This window comes from Xenopus tropicalis, chromosome 4 (genome assembly GCF_000004195.4).
Source record: "Xenopus tropicalis strain Nigerian chromosome 4, UCB_Xtro_10.0, whole genome shotgun sequence".
Taxonomy (NCBI): domain Eukaryota; kingdom Metazoa; phylum Chordata; class Amphibia; order Anura; family Pipidae; genus Xenopus; species Xenopus tropicalis.
Window position 1 is genome coordinate 81,491,013 of NC_030680.2, and position 19,521 is coordinate 81,510,533.

General features: G+C 35.8%; 1 protein-coding gene across 2 annotated transcripts in view; it reads right to left on the bottom strand.

Annotated features, from left to right (window-relative positions):
* The window catches only part of tnni3k (TNNI3 interacting kinase), a 118,954-nt gene extending 99,852 nt beyond the window's left edge, over positions 1-19,102 (bottom strand). The window contains 7 exon segments of one of the 2 annotated variants that reach the window (NM_001204821.1): positions 790-928; positions 2,105-2,203; positions 5,986-6,096; positions 6,968-7,065; positions 9,750-9,835; positions 18,516-18,624; positions 18,968-19,007. In NM_001204821.1, coding sequence (NP_001191750.1) covers positions 790-928; positions 2,105-2,203; positions 5,986-6,096; positions 6,968-7,065; positions 9,750-9,835; positions 18,516-18,624; positions 18,968-19,007 — 682 coding nt within the window. 2 annotated transcript variants of the gene reach the window in all.
* Between the last annotated feature and the right edge of the window lie 419 nt (positions 19,103-19,521).

Below are 19,521 nucleotides of genomic sequence, written 5' to 3' on the forward strand. Positions count from 1 at the left end.
GCTAAATACTAACAAAGGCTAGCTAGAAATGCTGTATGGCTTGTTGTTAATACAGCCAACTTTGATGCATGTTTTTTTCTGTTTTAATGGCGTGATTTTAGACACACAGCAATAACAGTGCCATTAACATCCGTTAAAGTCAGTGGTGGCTATTGATGCAACCTGCTAATGCTACCCTAATTCCAAGATTCCCTAGCATCAATGCATGCAACTGTGTGTGATTTATCTAAGCAGGCTGAAGGTTTGCATTAGTGCAAAGGTGCATGAATAGATCCAATCACTTTGGCTTGTGCACTTCAGCTCATAAATGTGTCCTTGTCCTGTACAACATGTTGTACAACTTCATGGGATACTGTCAGCCACATATAAGGGCAATGGCAAACTTTGAGCTAGGTATTTTTAAAAAGACCAAAAATGGGACACCCAAAAATGCTTTACATCAACTTCAATGGAAATCACCTGACAAGGAATTGTACCAACAGGTAAAAATGCAGCACTCAGTGCTCAATAAAATCCCATTTGTTATTACAAAGCATAACAGTACAATACAATAACATAAGAGTACACCTTATATATCAGTGTCTAACAAGCTGTCCAATCTGTTGGTCAGTCTGCGACAGTAGGGTACTTAGGGAATATAACAAGTAGAAGCATTTTCCAAAACTCCCCCTCATAAGCATTTAAATGTAGACTAGTAAACAAGGATACTATGCTTTTACTATTTTGCTTTGTTCTGTCACAAAAAAGAGAGGCAGTTTAAATAATTGCAAAATTTGGAACTGAACCTACCATCTGCTTTAGTTCCCTCTTCCAACAATAATTTTGTAATATTCAGATACCCTTTTGCAGAGGCCAGATGCAGGGGCCTGTCACCAACCTCTCCACTCATATTAACATCTGCACCAAATTTCAGTAGAAGATGTGTCACCTTAGTACAGGAAAAATAACATTGATTTAATATAATGTTGCTACAGAAGGTTTTAGAAAAACAAAAGATAGCAAATTTTTAATTCCATGTCATTTACAATTACAAACTAATGATCCATTTAAAATCTTCCATCAAACATACATGTATTAATTTAATAAGTTGTAGAACAGAAAAGAAAGCAATGCCAACACAAATGAACACCCCCCCTCCCCATTTTGTTTTGGTACACTTGGGCATTTTTCCGGAACATGAATGTTCTGCTTGTTGCAAACAGTGGTATACTAAGCCATTTTGCCTTTTTTTTTTCATTAATTTAGCTTTTATGCTTTACGGCCCTTCAATTCAAACATTTATCCGGTTTTCTCATTAGAACACACACTGACCCTATCATCCAGAAAGATGGTTTAAAAAAAGAATGAAAAATAAATGAGAGAAGGCCTGAAAAAAAACACATTAATGTATAAATATACTGACTATGATACACTGACAAGGATAATATTAAAAACTATTCTCACAGTCAGGTGGTTCTCCTTGTGTTGTCTTGGTCTCTGGTCCTACCAATTTAGAAAGGCAATAATGCATAATATATATAAATATAAAATAATATATATTAGAATGTTAGCTAGATTACAACCATTTAAAACACTCCAAAAATTCCTTGCCAGTCATAATTTCACTATGGCATTTTCACTTAGCTTTATGTTATGTCCCAACATAAAGGAAATGTTGGCAGAAGTATATATCTTTCAGTGCAACAAAAATCTTATATAAGCAAATTATAGGAGCCTAGAAAAAAGTTTTTCAGACATCTGAGTACTTCTTGTGGTTAAGCATTCATTTAGACCACTGTTAGCGCATGTAAGTTCATAATGACATAATGGCAACACATATTTATGGCATAATAGCAACACATATTTATATTTTTCTAAGAGAATTCTTCATCCTTCTCCTTTATTAGGGAAGAGAACATGTCCATAGTTTCTAAAACATTTACTTCCAGCTTACCCACATACTGTGTCTGTATTATTGGATACATTATTGTTTCAACATCTGTAATAAGAATAACTGTAGTTGCAGAAATACTGCTTGACCAGTATATGATAATTAAAACCCATTATAAAATGTAATGCACCTCATTTATTGTATAGTCTGTAACTAGTGGAAAATGTTGCACACCTGTTCATGCCCATAGTAAGCTGCAATGTGAAGTGGAGTGAAGAACACAGCATCTTGGACATTGACAAATGCTCCATGCTGCAACAAAATATCCACAGCCTGAAAGTAAAAATTGGAAATATAAAGGAACAAAATATAAAATTTTAAATACATGCAGAATTGATACTGACTCATACAAACAATTCTACTCTACCCTAGTGCACCATGAACGAAGTAAGATTTTCTTTTATATCCTTATGACTTCTAGGGGCACATTTACTAATCTACGAACGTCTGAAAAGCGTCCGAATGCGTTTTTTTCGTAATGGTCGGTATTTTGCGGCTTTTTCGCGAATTGTTGCGAATTTTTCGAGCTCAATACGAAAAAGTTGCGACAATTGGCGAAAGTCGTAATGGCCTATGAAAAAGTCGCGACAATTCACGAAAGTCATAATGGCTATGAAAAAGTCGCGACAATTCGCGAAAGTCATAATGGCTATGAAAAGTCGCGACAATTCACAAAACTTGTAATGGTTATGAAACAGTACCCTGTACTTAATCCCAACTAAGACATAACAATATGTAAACAATAATACTGGGTTTGATTACTGTCCAAATCATTTTTTTTAGTAGACTTATGGTAAGAGATCCAAATTACAGAAAGACCCCTTATCTGGAAAACCCCATGTTCTGAGCATACTGTATAAGGGGTCCCATACCTGTACAAGGTATATTTTGCTTAGTGGCATATTTATCAATTTTCAAGTTTGTGTTTTCAAATAAACTCGCATTTTAAAAAAAATCAAATGTTTGTTTATGTATTAATATGGAAAACTTTTGAACCATAACTTGAATTTCGAGAGTTTTAGTGCTCAAAAAAAAAAAATCAATTTCAATGTTGATAAATTACCCCCTTAATGTTTACTAGACTTATAACATATAAATATTGCTAATCATACAACCAAATACCATCATGTACAAGACATGATAAATTAAAGTGTGGACATGTGCCAAGCAGCTAGTGATTTATCTAAATGTTTTTCTTCCTGGTCTGTTAATCTCATTTGCTATTTATCTTGACAATTGCAATGACAGAATAATTCTTTGAAGGGGAATTCTTGAGGGCTTTATTCTTAACTGTTGTGCCAATCACACGACAAAAAAACAATTGAGAGGGTGAAATATATTGAAAGGTAGTGAAGCTTTTTAAAAGGGAATGGAAAAGCAATGACCTCTATGTTTGGTTTTAAATAGAAGTCTATATCAATTTCCATGGGTGGCAAAACATTTCAGGCCCAGGTCACCATCTAGGTCTAGTTTACTTCCACATGATTTAGTACAACAGCCAGAAATTCAGTATATCTCAGAAAACACACTGTGCGCTGACAAATTGGATACTTCTCATTCTCTTTCTTTGTGACCACTGACCTCCACTCTTTGGCTTTACTTCCTACAAATATCACTTTTCATTTAAGGAGAAAATAGCTAGAAGTATTTCAAGTACTATTTTATTAATTTATTATAGATTTTTACTTATTTTCTAGGCAGAGCTAAGCTACCTTTGTTGTTTTACAACTTATAGGGAGCAAGCATTGGGAAAATAAGTAGTCCAGCAATATCAATGGTGGTGAAGAAATGCACAAGACATGTAAAGAAATACATGTCATAAAGGAGTTTTTAAACCTCTTCATATGTAGGAAACACAGAATAATGTGCCTAATTTTTTATTTTATCCCAAAATCCTTACAATTTACAATAATTTAATTTACCTAAGTTTTTATATGCCAGTATTAATATATTAAGTGCTATATGGGTAAATAATACACTTTTATACACTTACTTTTGTATATAATGGTTGCCCATTGTTCACAAGAAGGTGTGGTTTTGACATCAGAGAGACACCAAACAGCCACAATCATAGAATGGGACTCACACCGCAAAAGGTTTTATCTGATAAACACCTTTATTTTGTCTATTTACACAACATGTTTGAGGTTGGTTCCTTTATCACTAGAGTGCCCTTACTGGTAGGTTACATGCCATTTTAGATTTTTATGGAGGGGGTTATTACTGGCTTCCTTGAGAAAGGAGGGATTCAAATAACTTAAATGTTCGTATGAACTTTTGGCGTCTAATGTTTGAAATTATGCTAAGCAGGTTAGCAACTGGTATTTATATCTGATTTTATAGTAATATGTCTTTCTTTTTTGTTGCAGGCACTGCTTTTTGGTAGATACATTTCTGTTTAAGGTAAATGTTTTCAAACTGTGGAGCTGGGGGGAACAGTACCAAATTTGGGTAAAAGCATATTGCTCTCCTAGATAAACCTCATCTGAAGGTCCAACCTAAAGGGGAAGTATACCCCTTGTTTAACATGAGTTTGATGAATAGGGTTTGTGCTGAACAAACTTTTTGACTATTGTTTTAAACACAAATAATCACAACAAATGTATGGTTTTATTTTTTTTCTTGAGCTAAACAGGAAAACTCAAACTACTTAATGTTTGGACTAGATAACTAGATTTCCATTTCATAAATAATCCCCTTGCATAATGGATTCTTTTCAACAAAACAGTCACAACAAAGGGCAAATGGAGGGGGTTGTATACTGGTAATCTATTTGTCCACCTCATGAGAAATATGGAGTAGCTTCAGTTTCAGTTACAATTTGTCCTGTTTACTTGCATTACTTGAAACCTAGGCTGAATACACTAATGTATTCCTATTTCTTTTACTTTGGGATAGACTTAGGGGGGCCTTAATGAAAGGTTGGACCTCTAATGGGGAACAAAGCATGTAAAAAACATTCAAGATGTGTTTATGTCTATTTTTTTATTATTTTTGATCTGTGGAGGTCATGGGTAGCAATTTTGCCAAACAATGAATCCCTCTTTGTTATAAGGGTATAAGGGATTTTAATTGCAACTATAAACCTGAATATATGATACATGGGGGCCCATTCATGACAGCACAAATTTTTGGTTGTTAAAAGCACAATTGGAAAAAAATTGGAGTAACCACAATAATTTCTGATGTGCGATAATGTCACGAAAATTATTTTCTTGGTCGTACGAAAATATTGAGGTTGTGATCCGAAAGTCACAAAATTTTCAGATCCAAACGATCATAAACCTTTCTGGCTGCACTTACAGATCCAACCTGGCCAAAAGATAGTGATGATACCAAAGCTTGAATGAATTCCGAAATGGTCGAAGTCTTTGCAAAAAATACGACTTGTTGTGGAAGTTAACGAAAACCACGAAAAAGTTGTGCAATTTTAATGATGTTATCGTGGTCATTACAAAAAGTTAGAATTAAAAAAATTAGAAAAAATATGATTTTTTTCTAAAAAAAAAATTGTGCTTTAATGAATGGGCCCCTAGGTGTCACTGAACTGTCACTATGTGGAAAATTCTGGAAATGATTACTAAGCAAGCAATTGGAGAAAGACTTAGAAGCTGAGTTTCAAGTATATGTCTATAAAGAGGTTATTGGCGTAACATAAATAATGTAGGTAAAAACTGAGCAAAGTGCCAGGAAATAGAGATCCTGGATTCTCACAAGTAACATGGAAGATATATAAGTGATATGTGTTATTTTCTTTTTGTACCTTGCCTGGTGATTTATTTCTTTATGTAAATACATTTTATAATATTAATTAGAATCATACATGTAATATGGCTTGGAGAGAATTCTGCTAAGCCTATCCAGTTTTTTCATCCTGCATGTCCCTACTAACATAGTTGTTTGCCCTGATGCCTTTAAATATTAAAATTTTCTTCTATATAATTTTTCTTTTCATTTTTCTGTACAGTGGGAATAAGTAATAGTATGCATGCAATGCCTCTATTTAATGAGTAAGAATAATTTACATTCATTGAAACTGAAAAAGAAATATGTACCTCATGGTTTCCTGCAATGGTGGCTATATGAAGGGCAGTAAGAGCACCGTAACCAACCTGCTGAATATCAGCTCCTCCATGCAAGAGAGCAGTCAGTAGTTCCGCATTATCCTGAGGATGTGGAAAGGTATTATTTATTTTATGATTAATAGTTACAGCAAATCTGTATCAGAAACAAAATGTCCTTTTCCAGTTGGTGAACTCTTAAACTCCTACTGGTGTAACCATATCAGGATTGTTTCTAGAGATTAGCTCTAGGTTTGAAGCTCAATAAGTTTAAACTATAAAATATACTGTAAACTCAAACTAACAACAACTCATTCCATAATGTAGTAAAGACACAGCATTTCAGTATAGTGAAGTTGTGTAGGCCTTTAGGAGCTATTTAAGAATGGCAAGACAGGGTGCAAACTGCAAACACTAGTTCAAGCTGGAACATGTTTTGCACCTGCACCCACACGTGCAGGTCCTTGTGCTAAAGAATGGCACACAAGGACCTTCATTTACCCTCTCTTACCGTCTACTATCGGATGGATTTTAAGTTGGGTGCAAGGTGTATAGAGCATCGAGAACATGGACACAAGTGTTTATTGACTGAGCTCTAAGGGGTAGGATTTTGCATCCCTTAGTGTACTAGCACTTGTGTCTGAAATCTTTACAAATGACAACTCTTATATCAAGCAAAATAAATGTAGAAATATATATTAATTCCAGCAGTCTAATGTCTATGATTCCTGCAACTGTTCAGTGTTTGATAAATCTGCCCCCTAATGTTAAAATCATTGCACCTTAAAGCCAAAACATAAAAAACACATTCATGAGGCTCAGTACAAAATACTGGATACTGCCAATCACTTGGCAGTACTTGAGTACTTGACATGTATAAGGTAGACTAAATTGTCTACTTGAAGCCCAGCTTAAGCTCTAGACTGCCCCAAGACAGCTGCATTTACTGTACATACCTCTAACCAGGATTTCTTACCTTATAGGCTGCCATGTGGAGAGCAGTAAATCCATTTTTTGTTAGCCTGGATGGTCGTAATCCTTTTAGCATGAGAGTTCTTATGTGTGACTTGTTACCTGTTATAATAAATATATGGTCTATTGCAATATACAGTATCTAGTAGAATTAAGTCTAAAACAACTGGACTTTTTCTGAGTTTTTCTTGAAAACGTTTCACCACTCATCCGAGTGGCTTCTTCAGTTCAAATGACTGGTAGGGAATTCCCCGGTATTTAAACTCTTGATGGTAGTAGAGTCACAGACATCCAATCACAATGGTTCCATTGAACTTGTTCAGTTAGGTGTTAGCTGAAACTGACAGGTGTAAGAAGGTATGATCCAATCACAATGGTACCAAGATTCTCATTGATGAAGGTGTTAATCCTTCAAAGTACATGACTGGAAGTGTGAACTGTTGTGAAACTGCCGGGGTAAGGATGTCAACGCGCCATTGTATGTTGGTGACAAACGGTGTCTCAGGCCCCCTCCTCTGGAAGCACATGAAAAGTAATGTGGTCTATGCTGTCCAGTGTAGTGAAGAGTGCTCAGACTTATACATTGGGGAGACAAAACAACCTCTCTGTAAGAGAATGGCCCAACATAGGCGGGCAAACTCCTCAGGACAAGACTCAGCGGTCTATCTACACCTCAAAGAAAAAGGTCACTCTTTTGAGGACAGTAACGTGCATATTTTGGACCGAGAGGACAGATGGTTTGAAAGAGGTGTGAAAGAGGCCATTTATGCCAACCTGGAAAAACCATCCCTGAACAGAGGAGGGGGCCTGAGACACCGTTTGTCACCAACATACAATGGCGCGTTGACATCCTTACCCCGGCAGTTTCACAACAGTTCACACTTCCAGTCATGTACTTTGAAGGATTAACACCTTCATCAATGAGAATCTTGGTACCATTGTGATTGGATCATACCTTCTTACACCTGTCAGTTTCAGCTAACACCTAACTGAACAAGTTCAATGGAACCATTGTGATTGGATGTCTGTGACTCTACTACCATCAAGAGTTTAAATACCGGGGAATTCCCTACCAGTCATTTGAACTGAAGAAGCCACTCGGATGAGTGGTGAAACGTTTTCAAGAAAAACTCAGAAAAAGTCCAGTTGTTTTAGACTTAATTCTACTAGATACTGTATATCATGACCTGGATGAATGAGAATCTTCATAGACATCTATTGCAATAGTTGTAATTTACCAATACAAGAACCACTTGAATCACTGCCAAAAACTGATTTTTAATTAAGATTAGACTTAACAGTAAGGGTCCTATTTACAAATGTTATTATTATTGTTGACATGATTTATGTTTTTGTGCTAAAAACACAATTTCAAAAACATGTCATGTAGAAGTCAATGGAAGTTGCCCTAGGCAAATTATAATAATCTTTATTTAGTACGTGGTTTTAGAAGTTTTCGGGGATTTCATATGAAAAAGTCACATGATTTTTCAGATTCAGTTCGGCCAGACAATTGGATTCAGCCAAATTCTGCCGAAAAAGGCAGAATCTTGGCCGAATGCCGAACCAAATCCTGGATTCAGTGCATCCTTAGCTTAAACACACTGAGATGTAGAATTATGGGATTTTCTCAATATCAGATTTTTAACTTTGATGTAAGCAATTAGTGATAAGTGAATCTGTCCCGTTCCACTTCGCCATAAAATTCGCAAACCAACAAGAAAATTTGTGAAATGGTGAAAAAATTGGCAAAACGTTTTTGTCATTCAACTTTTTTGTCACCAGTAGGTTTTTTCTGCCACCCACGACTTTTTTAGTCTCGGCCGTGCCCATTTTGGCGCGACCAATTTGGCACGACCGCAATTTTTTTTGACGCTTAACAAATTTTGTTTCATTGTACCTACAATAAGTGTCCCTCTACCTAACATAAGAAAGGAAGTATTAACATTCTAATTTAATTTCTATTTTTTTCTATATTTTTAATAACATAATAAAAAAAGGTTCTGTTGGTTAAAGGGCAAAATTGGCAATTGGGATTGGCAATTTTTTTTGTGAAAATGCCCCAAAAATTCGGCAAGTGAGGAAAATGTCACACTCACGTCAATAAAGTAATGGTCATGTTAAATAAGTTGCGGTTGCGTCAGAAAATCTAGATGGTTTAAAAAAGATGCAGTTGCGTCAAAAAAAGTTGCGCACATCAAAAAAGACAGATTTGTATTTGAATGTAGAATGTAATTGCATTATATAATGCCATCTTAGAGTCAAATATAGAAAATGGTAAATTCAACCACTCATACAGGCAAGTACACCTATCAATGTCTTAAACGGAAAATAGATGGCTGGCAACGGTTTTTGGTTCAACTTGGTATCTGACATGCTTTGACATTTCTCCTTGCATTGTCCAAGCATCTGATTGATTTAAAAATGCTATAAAAGACTATATGAGTCATCCACTTCCAACAATAAATAGATGTTCTGCAGTAGAAAGTGAATACAGAATAGCAAAACTAAGCTTCTGTTCAGATATTTTTTAATTAATTTCCATCACAAAGGTTCAGTGAAATGTTGAACTCCTTAAATAAATATTTGGGGGATGATAAAACCGATGACCTGATAAATAATTCATCTTAAATTGAAGAGCAGCAGAAAAGTTCTAAAGAGCATTACCTTCATAAGTAATTTAAATACATATTGCTTTGGTTAATCTACTATTTAATGTGTATATCTGATACATTTACTTTTTAAAACAGCTGCAAACCTGTTTTTTTCCACAGTCACATACTCACCACCACAGATGCAACACAAATGAAGCAAAGATAGGCCATTTTCTGTCCGATAGTTCAAATTGACTTTGTTAAAAGCTTCATCTGAGCTAAAAAGTAGAGTTTACAGTTGGTGAGATTAGCTTTAATAGATATTGTATATTATTTTACATATATTTGACTTTACATTACTAGTAAGCAACTTTAAACACCATTGGTAAAAACATATATATGGGTAAGTATAGTTCAATGACAAATTTGCAAAAGTTATTTAGTGTTTTTGCTGATGGTTAGGGATGTAGCGAACATCTCCAAAAATGTTCGCGGACCCGTTCGCGGACTTTCGGCAAAACTCGCGAATATTCGCGAACTTTGCGAACCCCATAGACTTCAATGGGAAGGCGAACTTTAAAACCTAGAAAAGTCATTTCTGGCCAGAAAACTGATTTTAAAGTTGTTTAAAGGGTGCCACGACCTGGACAGTGGCATGCAGGAGGGGGATCAAGCAAAAATTTCTCTGAAAAATACTTTGTAAAAAAAACGCAAAAAAAAACGCAAAAAAAAAAAACGCCAAAAAATAACGCCAAAAAAAACCCGCCCCCCAAAAAAACCGCCAAAAAAAACGCCAAAAAAAACGCCCAAAAAAACGCAAGCTATTCCTATGTATACGCAAAGGCGAAAAACCGAAGCGAAAAAACGCGGCGGAAAAAACCGAGGTGAAAAAACGTGGCGCAAAAAAAAAACGCGGCGAACTCAAAATGGCGAACATCGCCAAAAGTTCGCAAATTTCCGCGTTCGCGAACACCCGATGTTCGCGCGAATTAGTTCGCCGGCGAACAGTTCGCTACATCTCTACTGATGGTCATAGCAATAGACCATCCTATATTGAGAAAATTAATTTATCTCCAAATTCTGCATTCAAAAAAATGGTAGTAGAATATCACCACTGAAGGTCTGAAATTTTCTCTTTCTTCGCCATAAAACTTTATTTTTAAACTTGTGAACACTAAACTTTATTTGTATTAAACTTATATGCATTGACCTAAACTATTGTTTCAATGAAAGGGAAAGGAAAGGTAAAAATCACTGCCAAATGTTAGGCACCCCCCCGCCAGTGATTGTAATTGCCTACCTTTTACCCCGGGCTGGTGCACCAGCCAGGGGTACCTGTGAGGGAGCGATCTTCTTCCTTATTCTGTCTTTGTGCCGCTTGCACAGTAAAGTGAAAAGGTGAACTTAAACAAGACAGTCAGCATTTTCACCCTACTCTGTATGCACCAGCCCCATGATTTGGAAAAATAAAGATGTCCTGAAGAGAATGATTCCCTCACAGCTACCCCTGGCTGGTGTGGTTTTCTCCTAACAGTAGCACCAGACTGGGGTAAAAGGTACAGTAAGTGATTAAAACATTTGGCACCCCCCACAGTGATTTTTACCTTTCCCTCACCTTTAAAGAAAAATATTTACATGTCTTACTGTTTGCCACAGATAAAGTTTCAGTTATTAAAATTCTTCTGAGTTTCCACTGCAAAAATAAGACAGTAAAGAAAATTGAAATAAAAGGGGATTCAAAGGTTTTGGTTATATTTTGGTGACAATGTCCATTGTATAAGTTGTTGGGCTGTCCATTATCTATATTAACTAAGAAAGTGTTTAAGAGCACAAAAAAAAAACTGTACTTTGTATTAGTATTTGATTATTGGCACTGTCCTTCATAGCTGCTAGAGATGAGTGAAATTTTGGAATGAATTTGCAGCAAAATTTTCACAATTGCCCATAGCCTTATTTTATTTTCAATTTTTACCACAAAAGCATGGGAGGAAGAAACCATTGGCTTCAATGCATTTTTCAAAAATAAAAACCACAGCGAAAAGCACCCATTGACTTCCAGGCAATTTGAGAATATTCTCTTATCACTAATGGCTGCAGTTATTGTTATGTGAGTGTTCATTCCCTCTAAGAAAGTTTTAGTTTAGTACTTAGTATTTAGTTCCTTAATTCATTTAGTTTTGGGTTACAAAGATGATCCTTTTAGGTCCATGTTCCTATATTTGCCACATATCATAAAACTTAGAAAAAACCTTTAGTGACCAAAGTATCAAACAGCCATTCAAAGTATTTGAGCATACAGTAAGTCATAGTTGTCATTGTATGCTGTTGCCATGAAAATACCCAAAAAGGCTAATATAGTGTTGCATAAGTACTGAGATTTGCCAGAATCTACATATTTACATAGGCATAACTTTGGGGGGCCCTGGTGATGGGTTACCTGCAACACACATACATATTGTAATTTTGCTTTTGTTGCTCGTCATTGTCAGGCACCCCATAGAGAGGAAGCAGACCCAGGCCCCCATTGAGGGGTCACCTTGGGTCTGCTTTCTGTGTAGTTATGCCACTATTCAGGAATAAATTGTTTTGTTGCCAACATTTATACTGCTATGTTATATATATCCAAAGGATTTCAGCACTCCCATGAATAATCAGCCAATTGACCCGGGTGCTACCCACACGGCATATTCATACACAGTCCAAGATATTGGACTTTCTCCTTCTAGACCTTGAAAGAGGTCTTAGAAGGAGACCGAAACGTCGGCCTATTTTTTATGGAACAATAAAGGTATCTTTTGTAAATGATCTCGGTGTGCACCTGTCTATCTTGGACTGTATATATATATATATATATATACAGTATATATATACATATATATTTAGTAGCTGTAGAGAGAGTCCGCACTCACAGGTCTTACAGAAAATGTAGAGGTGTTTATTCAAATCAACATCTAACGTTTCGGCTGCATTCGGCTGCAACATGTATATGTTAGCAACAAATATATATATAAAACCATACAAAGCAGGGCACTCAAAGGACTCAAATATTAAATACTATATATTACTTGTTTGCAGTGTGCACCCAGGCATTCACTCTAATAATTTAATGCAGCTATTTTTTTGCATATATATATATATACATACTATATGTGTGTGTATTTATTTATTTATTATCAGCATTCCACAGCACAGTATGACATTCTTAACAAATTTTAAAGGCATCAAGAAAAGGTGATATATATTTTCCTTTACCAAGTGGTGAATGAAATGAACTGGAGATATCCTTAAGGTACTTGAAAAACTTTGGGATTTTGATCAACTAAATTAGACATTTTTCCATTTACACACAGGATTTATAACCCTATTCCCATTTTATTCATTCAGTTGCACACCACCTTTCTTTTTATGGAATGAACACAACATTAAACTTCCATGTTGAGGTGTGAAGCACTGGACAAATATTCTCCAAGGGCATGACATTATCAAAACACAAAATTACTGATAGTTGAAACCAGCAACCTTTTCAATATTCATCTCCATCTCCTCCAATTCTTCTTAAAAAGTCATTTAATGCGAAGAATGTGCCTTGTAGCTATTACCTGTATCAGTATGAATGCAGATTGTTATGCGTATAGTTTCATGCAAATTTTATGCATTCCAAGAGAGAGAACATTGCATTTATTCCCAGGTGAATCCAAACAAACTCTTATGCAATGAAGTCAGGGTTTTTTGTAAAATGTGCAAAAACCTTTATTTCCTAATTAATAGTTTATAGAAATATATAAATGTTTTCTAATCTTGTCTGGTAATGATAGCCAAAAGTCAGCCAGGTTTTGCCTTGCCCCCGCCCCATTCTGATCAAATGAGGCTTATCCTGTGAAACATTAATGATTTTACTTTCTGTGGCTAAATAAATGGGTTAAACACCACAGGCATCTTTACTGTGTGCAACTGCTATTTACAGCAAATGATACAAAGGGCTTCTCTTTCCCTATATTTCCCTATATTGTGATTATGCAACCTCATCCTTAAAGAATGGATTTACCCACCCCGATGCTACTAAATACTTGGGGCCTTATTTATTAATATTCGAGTTTGCAGTAGAGGAAAAAAGAAAAAAAAAAACCAGACAAAATGTGAGCAGTACCTTATTTAAGAAAAAGATGTGAAAGAATATTCTCGGGTGTGGTTTGTTGCAGAATAAATAAAACTTGGACACAAGTGAGAATCACATTGTTCCTTTCAATTTCAATGAAGCTAAAAAATTCAAATGTTTTAATAAACTAGAAAAATAAAATAAATGAATAAAGTTGTTAGAGAAAATTCCTATTGACTTCAATACAACCTCTCCAGTTTTTACTTGCCAAATATTCTCTTGCAAACTTGTGCAGTTTTTTCCTTTAATAAATACCGACTATTTGAGGTTTTAGAAAATATTTGTACTTTTTTTGACCTGGGGGTTCTTTCATTCTAATGAGCTCATTACAGAACAGGTATGGGATTCCTTATCCGGAAAACTGTTATCCTGAAAGTTCTGAATTACAGGAAGTTCATCTCCCATAGACTCAGTTTTAATCAAATAACTCAGATTTTTAAGAATGATTTGCTTTTTCTCTATAATAATAATAATAATAATAATAATAATAATAAAACAGTATCTTGTACTTGATCCCAACTAAGATAGACGTAATCCTTATCCAAAATCATCCTATTGGGTTTATTTAATGTTTAAATGATTTTTTAGTAGACTTAAGGTATGGAGATCCAAATTACAGAAAGATCCCTTATCTGAAAAACCTAAGGTCCCGAACATTCTGGATAACAGGTCCCATACCTGTACTTGTTCAATTTCCACCTTTTGAAATTTATTTCAGCACTTTCCCTGTGGGATAAAACATTCTTATATAATGTCTAAAGGATTTGGTTTTAAAAAAAAAATGTTTACCATATGTCTTCATATATTCACAGTAAATTTTTGGCATTAATATAAATACTGTTAGCTATTGCTGCAATTTAATATGATTAGTTCATACTGTTCATGTCACCTTCAGTTCAGTCCAGTCAGATTTGTGATTTCAAATGATCAGCCATATAATTATAACTAATGTTGCTGCACTCACTAACTGCATACCCTGTGGATATTTCAAACACTGTATATTTAGGTAAACCTGTATAAATAGCCTAATAGCTGCACATCACAAGAAGGGGATAGGTGTCAACTCCATTGGTTGAATATTTGGATTCATCTGTAAAAATGCCATTTTAGTGGATTCTCTTTGTATTTTTGTATTTACTCTAACACACAGCTTAACTGTTGACCGCCTCTGGATAAATCTTTTAACATTACATCAATTTTACATCCTTTCCCTTTTTTTGCTCCCGATAGATTTTAAAGGATGTTTCTCCTTGTACATAACATTTTATGCATGCATCTGTCCCTAATGCATTACAGTTGCCAAGTAAAAAAAACTTGATATCCATGGAGTAAGTCTTTACTTTTCAACTAACTTACAAAACAGTTAATTCATTTGCCCATCAAATGTAACAAAAATCCTTCCAGTTGCCCTTAAGCATTTGTTGCTGCAGTGTTTAAAGTGTTTAGGAACACAGGGACCTGTGGCTGCCCCCATGAATACAACACTTTATTAGTGAATGCTATATTGGTGAAGGGCAGAAGGGTGGAGGCATGTAGGCATTCTCCCTCCCACCTCTTACCTTGCACATCATTCAAAAGTAAGAGAGCGGCAAGAGACACAGGTAGCCACTGGAACCTGTTCTTACTGCTTGCCCTATGGCGGTAAGGTAGAGGATTGGCCCGTGCCGCTTGATACTGAGGTTTGCTCCTTGAGCTGTAGCATTCCCCAGGGTGCTAGTTAAAGGTAAGGAAACCATGCCTGTAGAAAATGTATGCAGAATTCAGTATAGTTAATATAACTGTATAAGGTTCTTAAGTTTCTTTAAAAACCACAACTGTCTCCATGCATATTTTCTAAATACAGCTGTGTTGGCTTTTACAAGATGGTGTAAAAATTAATGGAAATACAATTTCTATGCCACTTCCTTTATAAATACGGGCCAAAGGAATTGTCCTTTCCTCTTAGTTATACTGTATGTAGACTAGTGACGTGCTGTCTGGCCCGATACCCTTGGGTCGAGTGGGATCGGGCTGACCTCGACACATCACTTACGCATTGCATCAGGTTGAGCTCTTTTGCTCGCCCTCCCCACCCACAACCTAACACTGCCAGCTGCCACTTCTGGTTTCTGTATTTATAGGCACACCCCCACCACACCACCCACCTTTGTGACATCATTGTGGGGGTGGGCGCGGGTCTATACATACAGGGGAGTAGTCGAGTCAGGTAGATTTTGGTTGGGAGCAGGAGGGTAAGGGTCGGCTGCGACCCACACATCACTAACATAGACATTCTAAATGCTTTGTCTCCCAAGTATTAGCATGTGTTTGAATGCCTGACAATCCCCCTGGGAAACTCACATCTCATATTGCTCCTGGGTAACTATTATGGGTCTTTTTTAGTCTGTTTGATTTTGGTGCTGTGCTTTAAAAATTTGATTTTGCACTGCTGTGGGTTTTTGATCTCTAAGAGGAATTTCTGTAAAAATGTACAATTTGATACTGACATGATAAATAGATATGAAACTATTCAATGAAAAAAATATGTTTTTGATCTATTTCTAAATACCGTGTGGGTTTTACATTTATTTTATTCAGAATCATACAAATTCAGGCTGATTTAGAAAAATCAGGTTGTCCTGTAAATGCAAAAACAATATACTGTATAGCTTTTACTAAACTAACTATTGCTTCCAGAAAAGTAAAGTGAAACAGTACAAACTAATGAAAAACTGCATGACAGTTGGTATGTGCATTTGTGGAAAATTGCCTGCAATGAAAGGGTTAAATTGTACTTACAAAAAGAGATGTACTATGAAATAATGAAGAGATTTATGCACTCACATCTTTAAACAGGCAATCAACATGACATTTTCTAACTTTTAGACCTCTCCATTAATATAACCTGAGGAAATTATGTTTACTTGATTTTTACTACAGTAATACAAGGCTGAACTCTGCATCATTAATAATGAAAGCCTGAATCTTGCTGACATTTGATCTAATTAAACATTAAATCACTTCTTCAATTTTGGGAAAAAGTGTTACAGAATTAAAAAAAAAATTCAATAACTTACGGAAGCCTATACTGATAAACATCTATTTGTAATTGCAGGTTATACTAGTAAATATTTGCTAACACATGCCACTTCTGAGTCTATTCGCAGGACATATTTAACTTCCAGAATCAAAAATGAAATGTCAACTATTAAAGTGTTACTTCACACATTTAAGATGGCCAGACAGAATAAAATTGCCCAAACATTTTATTGGGTATATATAATTTTGTTTCTGAGCTAAACAATGATATGGCCTTGCAGCTTTGCAGTTCGTTTTTCTATAGGTAAATATGATTGTCTCTTCCAGTTTTACTACAGCATGTATATGCACCCATTTTGTAGGTCAAATTTCTGTGCAATAATTGTCTTTTAGATAGAAGCATGGCAGTAGACATTTAAAGACAGTTTATGCATAAAGGAGTGGAAGAGAGAGAATGAGCATAAGAGAAGCTTAATAGAGTGAAATCAGCTGGTGGGGAGCATCGGTGTGTTGATGTGATTCTCTCCCAACAGCCTGCATAGGCACCTGCTATTATCCAATCAGATCATATGATATCATCTAGCTAAGGCTAATGCCACACAAGGCGTAGGGCGGATATTTTCGGCAAGCGGAAAAGCGATTGCTGAAAATTCCGCCCTACGCCTCCTACATGTGCCTGCACCCGAATGAATGAGATACGCTCGGGTGTAGGCACATGTAGCCGATATGCGCATGAAAACACAAGATAATGCAAAGTCTCACATTTTCATGCGTATATCGGCTACATGTGCCTACACCCGAGCGTATCTCATTCATTCGGGTGCAGGCACATGTAGACTTTGCATTATCTTGCATTTTCATGCGTATATCGGCTACATGTGCCTGCACCCGAGCGTATCTTATTCATTCAGGTGCAGGCACATGTAGACTTTGCGTTCTCTCGCGTTTTCATGCGTATATCGGCTACATGTGCCTGCACTCGAGCGTATCTTATTCTTTCAGGTGCAGGCACATGTAGGAGGCATAGGGCATAGGAGGCAAGTGCTTTTCCGCTTGCTGAAAATATCCACCCTACGCCTCGTGCGGTATTAGCCTAAAGGGGGTTTACCTTGCTGAAGAAGCAGAACTTTATGTGTATGGCCAGCTTAATTTACTTATGGACTCATTAATGAATATAGGTGCTAAATTGCACAAGTGCAGTTGCCAATAGTAACCAGCCGGCAAATAGTTTAATACAGTCTACTACTGCTATTGGCAACTACACATGGAATGTGTAAATTCTACAATCCATACAATTTCCACAGAATTCGAGAGTAACTGCCCCAGCCTTGGTACACAATTCATCATTTATTTATGTAGCATCACCAACTTACACAGCGTGTTACATTACTTGAAGCAAAGAGGGGTCAATAATTTAACAAACAAGGGTTACAGAGTAAAAATAGGATTAGAAAGTCCTACTTGCAAGAGATTACAGTCTAAAGGTGCCACTAAACACAAACAAATATTGTTGCACTATAAATACAAGTGCTTCTGGGCATCATATGGATGAGATGTGGTGATATACCAACCAAATGTGCCCAATGCCCAGCCAAAAAAAGAAAAGCAGCACATACAGATACAACATGCAAGGAGAATTTTGCCACATGCAAATACCCATGAGTTTATTTCTGGCCCACCCACAAATAATAAATAAGGCCCATATATAGATTAAACTACTTAATAGCATTGTGGTTCCTATTGTATTCAACCTGAAGCATTACATTCGGGTCTGTGTTTTTTACCTGAAAACAACATTAAGCTCACTCTGCTCCACGTCTTTAATCTGAAGGTCATCCTCCAATCTCTCAACAATAATTGCATATGATTCACTTACTTTTTTCTTCCACTCATCTACAGAAAAGTAATGAACAGAATGTACTTATTTTGTTAATATATAAGTGCACTACACTGAAATCTAAAAACAAAAACAAATTTATTTTCTGTAATATATAGCACCTAATTTTCTCAACAGTAATATTATGCCATTAAACTTTTTTACCCTCGTGTTTTATAGGCTATCAGCATTTTCTATAACCATATATTTCAAGTGCTTTTTTTTTACATTATGTATAATGCTAATCTGTTTTGTTACACAAACACATTTACCCTTCAGTCTTGTACTTCTAGAGACAGAAAACAAGTGCAAATATCTACAGACACGGTACATATTTTAGGACAATATATTGTACATTACCAGTACAAGTTTGCGTTGGTCTGGATTTGTAATTTCCCATTTGTTTAGTATTTCTTCTTCGTCTCAGGCAAGCTCTTTTAGTAATATGACTCAGGCTGCAAGAACACCATTCCAACTGCTAAAATATACTTTGATAGTCCCTCGCTAAAAATAAACCAAGCACCAAATGGAATGTCATGCAACAATGACAGAGAACAACTACTGTGTTTTATCAAGTGTAAAACAATGACAGTAACTAATCAGTTTATGTAAAATCCAGTGCAGCACATAACTTCAAATTGATTCAATTGCTTGTTATTTGCTTCTATAAAACAGAGGAAAAAAGTATTAGTGTTCTTGCAGAATTGCCAGCAGAAATTTTAATTTAAGGAAATAAATATCACATGGATGTCAGTTTAGATGCCATCGTACAAGACTTTTCATCAGCCAGTTGTAATGGTCTATTGATTATTCAGCCTTGATAATGATATTATAAAGTACAAAACATAAAGGATAAAAATCCATCAGGTTATGAATACATTGTAATTATTGTACTAAATCACATTGTTGTATTC